The 14,872-nt window shown below is 47.0% G+C and overlaps 1 protein-coding gene across 1 annotated transcript; it reads left to right on the top strand.

The window, feature by feature from the left end:
* Nucleotides 1–1,511: 1,511 nt before the first annotated feature.
* Nucleotides 1,512–13,593, top strand: SCNM1 (sodium channel modifier 1). Its single transcript, XM_077920042.1, has 8 exons — nucleotides 1,512–1,668; nucleotides 3,369–3,439; nucleotides 4,738–4,826; nucleotides 5,344–5,441; nucleotides 5,909–6,009; nucleotides 7,299–7,474; nucleotides 9,324–9,465; nucleotides 10,375–13,593. Exons 1-8 carry the CDS (start codon nucleotides 1,618–1,620, stop codon nucleotides 10,472–10,474), a joined length of 828 nt encoding a protein of 275 aa, XP_077776168.1. The 5' UTR covers nucleotides 1,512–1,617; the 3' UTR covers nucleotides 10,475–13,593.
* Nucleotides 13,594–14,872: the final 1,279 nt, after the last annotated feature.

Raw genomic sequence — 14,872 nt, forward strand, 5'->3', positions numbered from 1 at the left:
GTAATCTTTTTGTTTGTTTGTTTACCATGGCTTTAATTATATTTGAATTTTTTTAATACTTGGTTTTATTAATTTTTTAAAACCTGATAATTTAATTGTTTTATTCTTTTCCTAAACCGCTTGGAGGTTTGTTTGCTTTACAATCAAGTGGGATATCAGTGCTATAAAGGTAAAGGGTAAAGGGGCCCCTGACCATTAGGTACAGTCATGGCCGACTCTGGGGTTGCAGCGCTCATCTCGCTTTACTAGCGAGTACTTTACTTTACTCGCTTTACATGTGGCCAGCATGACTAAGCCGCTTCTGGCGAACCAGAGCAGCGCATGGAAACGCCGTTTACCTTCCCGCTGGAGCGGTACCTATTTATCTACTTGCACTGGTGTGCTTTTGAACTGCTAGGTGGGCAGGAGCAGGGACCGAGCAACGGGAGCTCACCCCATGGCAGGGATTCGAACCGCCAACCTTCTGATCGGCAAGTCCTAGGCTCTGTGGTTTAACCCACAGCACCACCCATGTCCCTTATCAGTGCTATGAAATAAGTCAAATTATACACGGCCTGCTTGGGGGGTCTTATGGAACCTCCAGGTCCAGAGGCAGTCTATCTGCATTACAAGGTACTTAGGAGTATTTGGCCATCGTGAGAACAGGACAGTGGACTACTAGAGCCCTCCCCTTGGCCTGAGCTAGCAGCCAGCCTCTCCTGGAGCTTTTATGTTGCACGCTTACCTGAGAGTAAGCTTAGTTGTATTCACTCAGAGGTGCTTGGGTTTTTTTTAGCAGAATAGCCCCTCTGAAGTAGACCAACATGGCTAATTTTAAGTTTTTTCACTGGGTTAGCTCTGAGAAAGACCCTAGTTAGATCCAACTGTTCATTACACTACAAATATGGTCCCATCAATGAGCATACTTACAAAACAACAACACCCCAGTAAAAAGACAATAATAAATATCAAAAAGGACAAAAAATAATTCAAATTCAAATAATTCCTTTATAGAGAAACAGCCTAATGTAATTTGCAGTTCTGATCTAAAACACACTTTAAAAGCCAGCGTGAAGTTAAATATATTTATAATATATTAATTAAATGTATTATATTAAATATCTATGTTATCTAATATCATTGATAGATAGATGTTTGATACATGTCTTCACTAGGCTTTCTTTCTTCCTTTCTTTCTTTTTTTCAGATGCCACCTCACCCCTTCTCTGATAACATTTACATTTGGCATGGCCAAACTGACGCTCCAGCTGCTTTTTTTCGAACTACAACTCCCATCATCCCTAGCTAACAGGACCCGTGGTCAGGGATGATGGGAATTGTAGTCCCAAAAACAGCTAGAGGGCCAAGTTTGGCCATGCCTGGTTTAGGGAGCTGAAAGCCGTGCGGCATGCTGGGAAATCGAGTTTTGCGTGTGCTCCATTTTCGTTGGCCGCGCAAGCCTGCTTGGGAAATGTAGTCCCTGAATCCTGATTGGTTGGGAAGGGAAGGGAGGCAAGAGACCGGCATACAGGTGCATGCTGGGGGTTGTAGTTCTGGAGGCCAAAACAGGAAGTGTTGGAGGAGTCCTCCTGCTCCTTGCTCAGTCTTCGGAGCCTGAAGGAGTGAAGGGGGCGCAGCATGTCTTTCAAGAGGGAGGGAGACGACCCCAGCCAGCTCAATGTGCTCAAGGTGAGTGGAGGGGAATATAAGGGGGGGGGGGTCAAAAGGCATTCAAGGGATCTTCTTCTTGTTTAGTCGTTTAGTCGTGTCCGCCTCTTCGTGACCCCCTGGACCAGAGCACGCCAGGCACTCCTGTCTTCCACTGCCTCCCGCAGTTTGGTCAAACTCATGCTGGTAGCTTCGAGAACACTGTCCCACCATCTCGTCCTCTGTCGTCCCCTTCTCCTTGCGCCCTCCATCTTTCCCAGCATCAGGGTCTTTTCCAGGGAGTCTTCTCTTCTCATGAGGTGGCCAAAGTCTTGGAGCCTCAGCTTCAGGATCTGTCCTTCCAGTGAGCACTCAGGGCTGATTTTCTTCAGAATGGATAGGTGTGATCTTCTTGCAGTCCATGGGACTCTCCAGAGTCTCCTCCAACACCAGAATTCAAAAGCATCAATTCTTCGGCGATCAGCCTTCTTGATGGTCCAGCTTTCACTTCCATACATCGCTACTCGGAAAACCATATCTTTTACTATACGGACCTTTGTTGGCAAGGTGATGTCTCTGCTTTTTAAGATGCTGTCTAGGTTTGTCATTGCTTTTCTCCCAAGAAGCAGGCGTCTTTTAATTTCGTGACTGCTGTCACCATCTGCAGTGATCATGGAGCCCAAGAAAGTAAAATCTCTCGCTGCCTCCATTTCTTGCCCTTCTATTTGCCAGGAGGTGATGGGACCAGTGGCCATGATCTTCGTTTTTTTGATGTTGAGCTTCAGACCATATTTTGCGCTCTCCTCTTTCACCCTCATTAAAAGGTTCTTTAATTCCTCCTCACTTTCTGCCATCAAGGTGGTGTCATCTGCATATCTGATGTTGTTGATATTTCTTCTGGCAATCTTAATTCCGGCTAGGGATTCATCCAGCCCCACCTTTCGCATGATGAATTCCCCCCCCCCCAAAAAAACCCACAACAAATCTGCACAACCTCCCAGTTTGTTGTTGTCATCGTTTCTAGGCTTTTTAGTCTCTTGTTTATTTATTATTATTTATTTGTTGCATTTCTGTTCCATTTCTTTCACCAAGGAGTTCAAGGTGGTTTGGACAGGGTTTTCCCCTTCCTTGTTTAATCTAAGGTTACCAGATTTTTTTTCAATGAATCCGGGGACACTTTTCAACTTCAATGGATTTTGTATGGGGACTGATTTGTAAATCCGGGAACTGTCCCCGGGAAACGGGGACATCTGGTAACCTTAGGTGAATCCCTGCAAAGGAGGTTAGGCTGAGAGGCAGGGATTTGTCCAAAGTCACACAATGGGTTTCATGTGGCTGAGCAGAGATTCGAACCCTGGTCTCTCTTGGTTCCCAGTTCAACATTCTAACTGCCACACAACCAACTGGCTCAGCCTCAGAGGTCTCTGAGTGATTTAGAAGACGTAAATATCAAACCAGGCCTAGAGAGCAAGCTGAGCCGCTCCGCATGTTCTCCCTGCCCCAGGAGAAAGCAGCTGCACTCTGCACATGCTCCCAGTCATTGTGGACTCTGCACAGGATCCCAGTCCTAGCACTGTGCAAACAGTCCCTGTTCCAGAATTTCTGCCCAAGGCCCTCATCTCCAACTCTCTTCTCCCTTTTTCGAGACCCTGTGGGCTCACACCCCTAATTCTTCTCTTCTTCTGTGACTTTGCCTGTAGCTAAACCCAGGTGAAATATTTCTCTCCTTTGTTCATTTCCAGAAAAGAAGAGTTGCTGACCTCTTGGCCAATTATATCCCCGAGGATGAAGCTTTGCTGCTGAGAGATGGCAGGTCAGAGCTAAAGAACACTGGATACACCATTGTTATCTTCATTGATTGATAACAGATGGTGCGGGTTTGATGCGCAGCTAACAGTGGGCAGTTAGAACAAACTGGGCACTCTGCACATGCTCCAAATCCCAGATCGCTGATGTAGCAGGGCAGCAAAAAGAAAGAGACCACAGTTTAGCTCTCACCAAACCGGCTCTCTTATGGCATGTGGTTCATAAGTCGATTTTAGTTAGAATACAGGGAATAGAGGAAGAGAGTAATATGATTTATAGTTTTCATTTTTATTAACACCCCATTTTGCAGCCAAGACGGTGGCCCAAAGCTGTTTAAAATTAAGCAGAGTTGTTTGAGAAGAAGAGGAGGAGTTTGGATTTGATATCCTGCTTTATCACTACCCTAAGGAGTCTCAGGGACGCGGGTGGCGCTGTGGGTTAAACCACAGAGCCTAGGACTTGCTGATCAGAAGGTCGGTGGTTCAAATCCCCACGACGGGGTGAGCTCCCGTTGCTCGGTCCCTGCTCCTGCCAACCTAGCAGTTCGAAAGCACGTCAAAGTGCAAGTAGATAAATAGGTACCGCTCCAGCGGGAAGGTGAATGGCGTTTCCATGCGCTGCTCTGGTTCACCAGAAGTGGCTTAGTCCTGCTGGCCACATGACCCAGAAGCTGTACGCCGGCTCCCTCGGCCAATAAAGCGAGATGAGCGCCGCAACCCCGGAGTCGGCTACGACTGGACCTAATGGTCAGGGGTCCCTTTACCTTTACCTTTAAGGAGTCTCAAAGTAGCTAACAATCTCCTTTCCCTTCCTTCCCCACAACAAACACTCTGTGAGGTGAGTGAGGCCAAGAGACGTCAGAGAAGTGTGAGTAGCCCAAGGTCACCCAGCAGCTGCATGTGGAGGAGCGGGGAATCGAACCCAGTTCACCAGATTATGAGTCCACTGCTCTTAATCACTATACCACACTGACACACGTGTGTGTGTGTGTGTGTGTGCGCGCGCTTCAAAGAAAGATTTTAAAAAACCTTATGGATAATTAGAGTATTATAGAAAATGGGGTCTTTTAAGAAACGGGTAATGAATTCTTGGAAAAAGAATTATTGGAAAAAGAAAAGAGAAAGGCTATATACTCAAGATCACAACTGTTCTAGCATGTTTGTCATGATTTCTTTACAGAGCAGTGTTGTAACAAGCCTGCTTAGAACTCAGTCCCACAGATTGAACGGGGCTAAGGCTGCCCCACTGAATGCCATGGAGTAAGTTCTAATTCAATTCTCTTTGCTCGTTCCTTCGCCCCAGCAGATATGCCTGCACTGTCTGCTTCCACCGTCCAGTTTTTGACACTCTCGACATGCTCACGGTCCACCGTTCTGGAAAGAAGCACCTCATCAGTAAGTCTGCGGAAGCTTTTCTTGAGCCCTCAATGCCCCCACACTCTCTCATCCAACCTTCTGAGCAGATAATACCCAAGCTTTATACCACGTTGCTAAGAGCACCCTTGTGGTGGGGGAGCTAAGCCATCTCCCTGCTCTCATTGCTCTCAGGCACTGCTCAATTTGCTGCTCGGGGTAGTAAAAGAAGGGATCTGTGCGCGATTGGTGAGGAAAGGTGTGCTACCCGGTTCCGAAATTGGAGAGGTCAAAGGGTAGCTGAAAATTAACATCACCAGCCACTTTGTCTTGTGCCTGTCCATCTTGGGTTTGTTTTTAATCATTGCTGCAGTTATTCTGTGGCACTTTTAATTTGCAGTGGTTTCGTTCATCCTCGCAATGGTCAAGTAAGGCAGTCCGGTCCCATTTTACAGATGAGGAAGACTGAGATGCAGATAGAGATTTTGCTTTAACCAAGGCAGCCCAGAGATTTGAACTAAGACCCTGCCATGTTCTTCTGTCTCTCGCTTTGTAATAGGTTTGCAGAAGTTCTATGGGAAGAAGCGTTCGCTCGAGAGCGAGGTCCAGAAACGACGCCACCAGGCGTACCTCCAAGCAGAAGAAACTGGTACCCAGGTACGGTAATTCTGCATGCTCCTTGCCGCCTCTTAGTTGCTAAGAATTGCAAACTAGAATGGCAGCCTCTGTGTCGGCTGAGTTTTCTTCCACTGCAATCCTGGGCTCATGAGTCCCACAGACTTCAGCAAGACTTTCAGAGAACAACATTAGCATGGAAGATCTGCCACTAAGCTATAGTTTGCCCTTTAAATAAATACGATTCCAGTCCTCGTGGTTCTGAAGAAAGGGTCGATATAAATTGGAACAGAGGAGGCTGCTTTGTACAGAGTCAGATCCCTCTAGTCTTGCTTACACTGATTGGCAGCCGCTCTCCAAAGAAGGTGCTCTGCTACTAGGCTACGTTTTCATGTACAAAATGTGTTTGTGTGTGTGGTTTTTAGTGTTGATGATTTTATTGCTAGCTTGATTTGAGACATTTCATAAGAAAATACTCATAAATAAATAGATAAACCCTCTTTCTTTAGGTGAGTCCAGGCCCTGCACCTTTGCTTGTGGAGACCAGGAAGATCGCCCACAACGCTTTGCTGAAAAACGTCCCTTATAGCAGCTGCTGCCGGCGCAACAGGTAATGTGCTTTGCTCTCAAACCGTGGCCCCATGAACCTTAATGTGGATGGTGTCCATGTTCCCCATTGGCTGGGGAGTGGCACCCGGTGACTTAGATCTCCTTCTGAGGAACTCCCCTAGGTTCCCTCTCTGAGGCCGGCTCAGAGGATTGTGACAAGGGAGAGCGGTGCCTTTTCAGTGGTGGCTCCTTGTCTGTGGAATCCTCTCCCCAGCGAAGTCCACCTGGCACCTTCACTGACATTTTTTTTTTTTTGTACCAGGTAAAGGTTTACCATTTCGTCACAAGCCTTTTGATAGTCTAAGATGTTGTTACTGTGTTACTAAATAAAACATTATTATTTATATTTATTATTTACTAGTGTGCAGCTGACGCTTCCGGTTGCTGTTACACAGACTATTTCTTTCTGTACAATGCATTTAAATTTATGTATTTAAAGTTGCTTTGAAACCTTTAGATAATGTCTGATTAATATTTATGGCATCTATATCCTTTTTCTGAAAGGAGCTTAAGGTAGTATATGTGGTGTGTCCCCCCCCCCCCCCCATTTAAACCCCATAACAACCCTCATTTAGGCTGAGAAGTAGTGGCTGGCCCAGGGTCACCCAGGGATCCTCATGGCCAGGTGGGGGATTTGAACCCCAGACCAACATGCGCCAGTGTTTCTCAGACTTGGGTCCCCAGCTGTTGTTGCACTACAACCCCCATCATCCCTGACCACTGGTCCTGCTTAGTAGGGATGATGGGAGTTGTAGTCCAACAATAGCTGAGAACCTAAGTTTGAGAAACAGTGCTTTAACCACTACACTGCATTGAATCTCAATAATAATAACAACAAGTATATCTGAAGAAGTATATCTGAAGGTCTAGTATATCTAAAGGAGCGTCTCCACCTCCATCATTCTACCCGGACACTGCGGTCCAGCGCTGAGGGCCTTCTGGCGGTTCCTTCGCTGTGGGAACCCACGTTACAGGGAACCAGGAAGAGGGCCTTCCCGGTGCTGGCACCCGCCCTGTGGAACGCCCCCCCCCCATCAGATGTCAAAGAGAACAACTACTACCAGACTTTTAGAAGACATCTGAAGGCAGCTGTGTTTAAGGAAGCTTTTAATGTTTGATGCATTACTGTATTTTAATATTTTGTTGGAAGCCGCCCAGAGTGGCTGGGGAAGCCCAGCCAGATGGGCGGGGTATAAATAATAAATTATTATTATTATTATTATTAACAACAATAATATAAGGAAGATGACTTTCTACAAGGCCTCAACATGACTGATTTATTTGGAACAGGGTGGCAGGAAGTGACATTGCCCCCAGTACCTCAAGGACAGATTCAAGCTCCAGAGAGTCTGAAGAAATTGAGCCGTCAAAACCCAAGAACTCCGTGCATGCAGAAGAACATAGACTCGGTTTTCCAGAAGCCACTTCTGCTGTGGATTTGCCTGGGTGCGCGACTTCCAAGTCAGGTAGAAAATTGCTTTGGAGCAGTTTGGTTGTGGTCTTTCTTCATTGGTTTCAGGCTGCACCTCAGTCATAGAGCACTGTTTTGCATGCAAAAGCCCCCAGGTTCAGTCCCCACTGCCAGCGTAGAATCATAGAATTGTACAGTTGGAAAGGACCCCCGAGTCATCTATTCCAACTCCTTTCAATGCAGGTATCACAGCTAAAGAACTACTGACAGGTGGGCCAACCCACCTCTGTTTAATAACCTCCAAAGAAGGAGAGTCCACAACTTTCTAAGGGAGTTCGTTCCATGGTTGAACAGCTCTTGCCATCAGAAATTTTTCCTAAGGTTTCGTTGGAAGGTCTGTTCTTGTCTGGAGCAGCAGAAAACAAGCTCATTTCATCTTACATGTAACAGCCCTTCATGTACCCGTATTTTGTGCTCTATAGGACACACCGGACCATAGGACGCACCTTGTTTTAGAGGGAGAGAACAGGAAAAAAAATTTCTCCCCCTCTCTGTGCAGCGCCCCTTCAGCGAAGCGGCGGAAGAAACAGAGCCCCTTCCATTTCTCCTCCCGCTTCGCTGAAGGGGCGCTGCGCAGAGAGGGAAAGCTGTGCAGCGCCTCTCCAGCAAAGCTTGGAGAGAAAGAGAGATTGGTGTGTACCGACCCCTCTCACTCTCCAGGCTTCAGGCGGCTATCCGCAAGCCTTTGCAGCGCGGCGGGAACTCCTGCTGCACTCGGAAGGCTTGCGGATTGCTGCCTGAAGCCTCCAGAGTGCAGTGGGAGTTCCCGCTTTGCTCCGGGGGCTTCAGGCGGCTTCAGCGAAAGCAAGGCGAAGCCTCCGGAGCGTGGGAGGAGCTCTCATTCTGCGCTGCAGAGGCTTTGCATTGCTATCGCTGAAGCCAAGGAGCCTGCATTCACTCCATAAGACGCACACACATTTCCCCTTAATTTTTGAAGGGAAAAAGTGCATCTTATAGAGCGAAAAATACGGTACTTGAAGATGGCTGTCATGTCACCTTTCAGGCTTTTTTCTGCAGGTTAAACTGCAGGTTAAACTGTTCCTCATAATTATAATAATAATAAAAATTTATTATTTATACCCCGCCCATCTGGCTGAGTTTCCCCAGCCACTCTGGGCAGCTTCCAATCGAGTGTTAAAAACAATACAGCATTAAATATTAAAAACTGTCCTAAACAGGGCTGCCTTTAGATGTCTTTTAAAGATAAGATAGCTGCTTATTTCCTTCACATCTGGTGGGAGGATGTTCCACAGGGCAGGAGCCACTACTGAGAAGGCCCTCTGTCTGGTTCCCTGTAACCTCACTTCTCACAATGAGGGAACTGCCAGAAGGCCCTTGGAGCTGGACCTCAGTGTCTGGGCAGGACGATAGGGGTGGAGACGCTCCTTCAGCTATACTGGGCCGTTTTGGGCTTTCAATGTCAGTACCAACACTTTGAATTGTGCTCTGAAACATACTGGGAGCCAATGCAGATCTCTCAGGACCAGTGTTGTGTGGTCCTGGCGGCCACTCCCATAAGACTTGATCTCCAGATTCTTTACCATCTTGGTCGCCCTCCTCTGCACACATCACACTGTGTGTTGACCCGTGTTAAGCTTGTGGTCTGCTAAAACCCCACTTCCATTTCACGAGCCAGGAGTGCCTTTCAACTTTCAACTTCCTCTTCTGGTCTACACTCCCAAATCAATCCAGAAGGAGGAGACAGACCTGCCAGTGTGGATACAGTTGCCTCATCTGCAATTGTTATTGTGAAGTGGGCAGGATTTTACGGACACCAGCCCCGTCCCAAGTTGCCACTGAACAAGGAGATGCAACTCCTGAATATCAATCTCTCTTGACTCCAGAATCGGTGAAAAGATCTGCAGCTCTGGGGAAGGAGCGTAGCCGCAAAAGGAAAGCGTCTCACAGTGCAGCACCTCATTCTGACACTGGTGATGTTACCCCGGAGAAGCGCCGGGCTTTGGAACACTATCTGAGGCTGAAAAGGTAGGTTAGAGGTTGCCCAGAAGATGTGTTAACTAAGTGGTGGGATCACAGGTACTAGATTTGCAGGCTTCTCCACTGTTTTCTTTGTTTCAAGACCTGGTTTTGCAGGGGTGGGTGATCAGGTTTTACTATGAAGTTTGATTTCAATGCATCCTTTCCAATGTAGACACAGGCAAAGCACTATTAAGGCTTTTAGGGCTACTGTACTCTTAATTAAAAGCTTTTAAGGGCTATCGTGCTCTTAATCAAAAGCTTTCTGTTGGCAAGCTCAGCCTTGTTTTATTGCTTTTTATAATGTTATGTCTTCTATATACAGTGGTACCTTGGGTTAAGTAGTTAATTCGTTCCAGAGGTCCGTTCTTAACCTGAAACTGTTCTTAACCTGAAGCACCACTTTAGCTAATGGGGCCTCCTGCTGCTGCCGCGCCGCTGGAGCACAATTTCTGTTCTCATCCTGGAGCAAAGTTCTTAACCCGAGGTACTATTTCTGGGTTAGCAGAGTCTGTAACCTGAAGCGTATGTAACCCGAGGTACCACTGTACCAGGAAAAAGGAGAAACTGAGTAATGTAAAGCACCGCCGCCGCCTGCAGCAAACAGAAGCTGGCATCTCCAGATAGGGCTGTGAGAAGCTACCTGAAACCCTCAAGAGCCACTGTTTGTTAGCATAGACAACACAGAGCTTGCTGGTCTAACTCTGCATTAGGCAGCTTTTTTTGTGTGTTCTGAACAGGAAACATTTAATTAATGTTACGCGGCTGTCTTGTACTTAAACGTTACAGAAGTATCTCAGCCATGGTGTACGGCAGTGCAGATTAATATTGTGCTCTGCAAGTGTGCTTAGATCCATTATTCCAGAAAAATGAGCATCCCCTTCACAGATGTGTTTATTTCCTTCCCTTCTCTGGCAGTTCCGGTTGGGTCCAAGATGGTTCTGGCAAGTGGGTAAAAGACGAGAATGTGGAATTTGACTCTGACGAAGAGGAACCTCCTGCACTGACTCCATCTTGACAACATGGTTGCTTACTTTCTGAGGGGGGACCCTTGGAAATGTGCTGTTGGCTGGACATTCAGGGACCACTCATTCAAGAGCAAAAAAATTTTTTACCACATACTGTATATAGGATAGCTTATTTTTTTAAAAAAAGGGGGGGATATGAACGCAGGTTACATTGTCTGGTTACTTCCTTTGTTGGTTACAGTCTCCGATTTTGTTTCACTGCATAGAGACTGCCTTTCACAACAACCCTGCTAGGTAGCTGGATTGCAAGAGAAAGTGTGTGTGTGTGTGTGTGCGCGCGCGCGCCCGCAACTTCTGTGGTTGAATGGAAATTTGAACCCGGGTCTCCCTGGTTGTAGTCCAACAATCAGACTGCACCAAACATGAAAAACACTGCTTTTGAAAAGCTTGCTTAACCCTGGCCAACCCTGCTTTCCCCTTTTTTTTAAATAAAGACAGTACGTTTTGTTTTTTTAAAAAGTAAGAACTTGAAGCAACATTTCATTTACCCCAAGCACTCATCTCTAGGCAGCACTGGTGTTCAGCCTCTACTGCATTGTTGGGGAAGCTTTTCCTGCTCAAGGGCCACATTTCCTCATGAGGAGCCTTCTGAGGGCCACATGCTGGTAATGGGCAGGGCCCCAGTCCAAAGTGACCACTTTGTACAGCTGGTTCCACGTCTCTGTCCAGGTAAGCAAAAGGTACAATTGCCCCTGAAAGACACATTCCAACCAGGTAAAAGTGCTCAAGGGAGGGCTGGGCATGAAGTGTGGCCTGGGGAGATCCCTGAGGATCGGGTCGAGAGGCCCAGAGGGCTGCCTTTGGCACCTAGCCCTGAGATTCCCCAACACTATACTGAACCCTGCAAAAAGGAATTTGTTGGCAGCACAGCCTCCAGCTGGCCATTGGCCAAGCTGCCCTGATCTCACAGAGGCACACCAGGGAGGGCAGGCGGACCTCTTAACTACCACTTGGCTCACACAACATTGCAAAGGGGACAGAGCAAAGCATTGGACAGGGGGCTCTTCAGGAAGGAGGCTTAAATGTGTGATCCAGAGGAGGCCAACGGAAAACGTCTGGGTCCACTAATACAAGCGGTGTCCACAGAGCCAGGACCTTCAAAGACACAGGGATGCTTTGAAATCCACATACAGTTAAATCCAGTCAAAGGCAACTATGAGGTTGCAGCAGCACTCATCTCGCTTTCAGGCCGAGGGAGCCGGCGTTTGTCCACAGACAGCTTTCTGGGTCATGTGGCCAGCATGACTAAACCACTTCTGGTGCACGGAGGCCCGTGACAAATGCCAGAGCGCATGGAAACACCGTTTACCTTCCCACCGCAGTGGTACCTATTTGTCTACTTGCATTGGCGTGCTTTCGAACTGCTAAGTTGGCTGGAACAGAGCAACGGGAGCTCACCCTGTTGCGGGGATTCGAACCGCCAGCCTTCTGATTGGCAAGCCCACGAGGCTCGGTGGTTTAGACCACAGTACCACCCGCGTCCCATAATAAATAATTTTTAAATAAGCCCTGCGCGGATGGTTGGTGTCTAATTGTGGGCCTTTATAAGTGGGTATAAAGCCAAAGAGAAAGGGCCCCATTCCTTCCACTGTCTCTGAGCAAGAGCGGGTCTCGGAGGCAAAAGCATAAAGTTGGCAATCATTCCCACTGCAAGTGCCTTCATGTCAGCCTAGCATTGACTCCACCGCCCCGTCCTCTGCTGGTAGTCACAGCTGTCAACCTTCCCTTTTTTTGCGGGAAATTCCCTTATTCCAGCGCCGTTTCTCTCTGCTATTCCAGATTGTTAAGATATCCCTTAGACTGTCCCTGGGACAGGTGAGGCTGCTGATCCCTTATTTTCGAGGCTGCTGGTCCCTTATTTTCAAATCTGAAAATTGACAGCTATGCCTCTGGCTGGCACAGCCAACCAAGCAACGCATTGTGATACATTGCGGGTTGCAGAGGCCAACCCATGCTTTTCGCACACACCCCTTTTGCCGTCGGCTCTGACGCCACCTCCGCTTCTTGACGTGGGTCGTTTCCATTGCCCGCTTGCGTCAACTTCGGGGCTGGTGACTTTTACCCACCTAACCTAACTCTTTCCCCCCCACCCCAAGCCTAACAGCTGTCCATGTCAACCACGGAGGACAAGCCGCGAGAAGCCGGCTGCAGTGACAGGCGGGACACATGTGACACCTCCGGCCTGGGGAGGGGAAGGGAAGCCCCTAATTTAAGACCGGGACGCCTTCTCCTGCTCCTCCTCCTCCTCCTTGCGGGGCCTGGGCCAAGATTTCGTGCAACCCGATCCCTTGGGTGTCCATTTCGTCTGCTGATCCCAGCGGGGGGTATAAATACATCGGGAGGGTGGGGGGATTCTTCTATTTCCCCCTCCCCACAATCTTGCTCCGCAGCACCACCTGCTTGGAATAACTCTCTATAAAGTGGCAGGGCTCCTTGCAAGATTCCTGACGGGACACCCTTCCTTGACGCCGCTTGCGCTTCCTATTATATAAAGCGCCAGGCGGCTTTTTAAATCTCCTTTTCTACTGCTGGAGACATGGGAGTAAAAATGTGAACTTAGTACATATGATGATTAGCTGCCCGGTGATAAGATCATTTTGGTGTGGGGTGAGGATAGCTCTAGCAAGAGTAATAAAAAGAAATTGTTATTTAGGGGAATTGAATTGAATTCTAAATTATATTCCGGAAATGTGGGAGATTACAAGGGGTCAAAAAAAATAATGGATGTGCTGTGCCATATTGGAAGCAAAAAAACCTTGTTTTGATGAACTGGAAGAGCCGCAAAAAGATTCCATTGAGCACATGGATTGATAATATGGACAGACTAGCTACATATGAACGAATTGCATGTCGACACAAATTAAGAATGGATAAATATGAAGAAATCTGGAAGGAATATTTAAGCGATAAAGCGGACAGTGGTGGGAAGTAGGGGGAGGAGAGGTGGGGGAAAATTGTTAAAAAGGTGTAGTCATAGGTATATCACTATTCAAATTTGAATTGTCAAATTGTGTTAGTGTTATGGTTTTTGTTGTATGTGTCTTGTGCGGTGGTTTGTATTGCAAAAATGGTTAATTTTTTAAAAAATAAATAAATCTACTTTTCTTCATCGGGCACCAAGCAGAGTTCATGGAAAGCCAGATCCTGGCTTCAAATAAAGGATGTTGGAAATGCATTGTTTTATTCGACAGCTGCTAGCTATTTCTTTACCCTCCTCCTGAGGAATTCAAGATGGAGAAGTCAGCCCTTCTTGTTCTTCCCATTTTATCCTCACGACAACCCTGTGGGGTATGTTTGGCCGAGAGAGAAGAGAGTAGCTGTCCCAATGTCACTCAGGGAGCTTCATGGCTGACTGTATAGTGTCAGAGTTAGGCCATCTCCATTGAACTCTAACCACTATACCACACTGGCTCTCATGGGGCAGTGCCTAAGCAATGGAAATCCTACCCTTGGCCCCTACATAGCCAGCCCTGAGAGTGTGCCTCCATCATTTCAGGCTGTTTCTTCAGTCCTGAGGACTAGAAACTTGGTTAGTGTGGCTTTGAAGTGAAAGCTGTTCTTCTAAGTGTGCTGGATTCTCCAGATACCAAACCAGGGATTTTGGAACACACGCCTTTCGTTCAACACGCTCGTCTGATTTTTGCCTTTCTGTTAAATATCAATGTGTTGGTTCCCACTGAAGGTGTTTCCTGTTTTTGTGCCTGGGAAAAGAAAACCCTTGTAGGGTAGCAAAATCTCAGGCCATACTTTCACCTAGGAAGAGCCGAGTTCAAATCCCAGAGACTCAGCCATGAAACTCTCACAGGGATCCTTCCTAGCCTCTTTCTCACAGCTCAGCCTACCTTATGGGGTTGCTTTGAGAAGATTTATCACCCAAAGCACAATTTTGTAATAAAACAGCTTCCCCTCAAGTCATATCTCAAGTTCCTCACAGAACTCTAGCCCAATGGATGCCATTAATTTGATTTGAACTGATTTTATAATGAATTGATTTTAGAATGCTGTATTATTTTATTGTTGTTAACCACTCTGAGCCCGGCTTCAGCTGGGGAGCGCGGGATATAATTATTATTATTATTATTATTATTATTATTATTATTATTATTATTATTATATCTCCCTCCTTCAGCAAGCTGAGGTGAGACAAGGCAGCTTAATTCAATTCAATAATACTGGTCCAGAGCCACCAGAATGTTCCAGAAGGGTCTCCCTCATCTGTCCTGGTTTCTATACTATTTCCCTCACAGCCCTTGTTTCCTCATTTTTCATTCTCATCTTTGCCTTGCCCGTCTGAGGCAAATCATGCTGCCGGAGGGCAGTTATATTACTTTTCTCCTGTCACTTTTTATGACAGAACTTGGTTAGCCCTAGTGGCGCTAAGGGAATTG

Source organism: Podarcis muralis, chromosome 16 (assembly GCF_964188315.1).
Source record: "Podarcis muralis chromosome 16, rPodMur119.hap1.1, whole genome shotgun sequence".
In the NCBI taxonomy this organism is placed as follows: domain Eukaryota; kingdom Metazoa; phylum Chordata; class Lepidosauria; order Squamata; family Lacertidae; genus Podarcis; species Podarcis muralis.

What these genes read in the sequence shown, in the direction of transcription:
- SCNM1 (XM_077920042.1), top strand. Translation starts at nt 1,618, where the DNA reads ATGTCTTTCAAGAGGGAGGGAGACGACCCCAGCCAGCTCAATGTGCTC. An exon ending in CAGAAGAAACTGGTACCCAG is followed by an intron (nt 5,442 to 5,908) that starts GTACGGTAATTC and finishes CTCTTTCTTTAG; the next exon opens with GTGAGTCCAGGCCCTGCACC. An exon ending in CACTATCTGAGGCTGAAAAG is followed by an intron (nt 9,466 to 10,374) that starts GTAGGTTAGAGG and finishes CTTCTCTGGCAG; the next exon opens with TTCCGGTTGGGTCCAAGATG.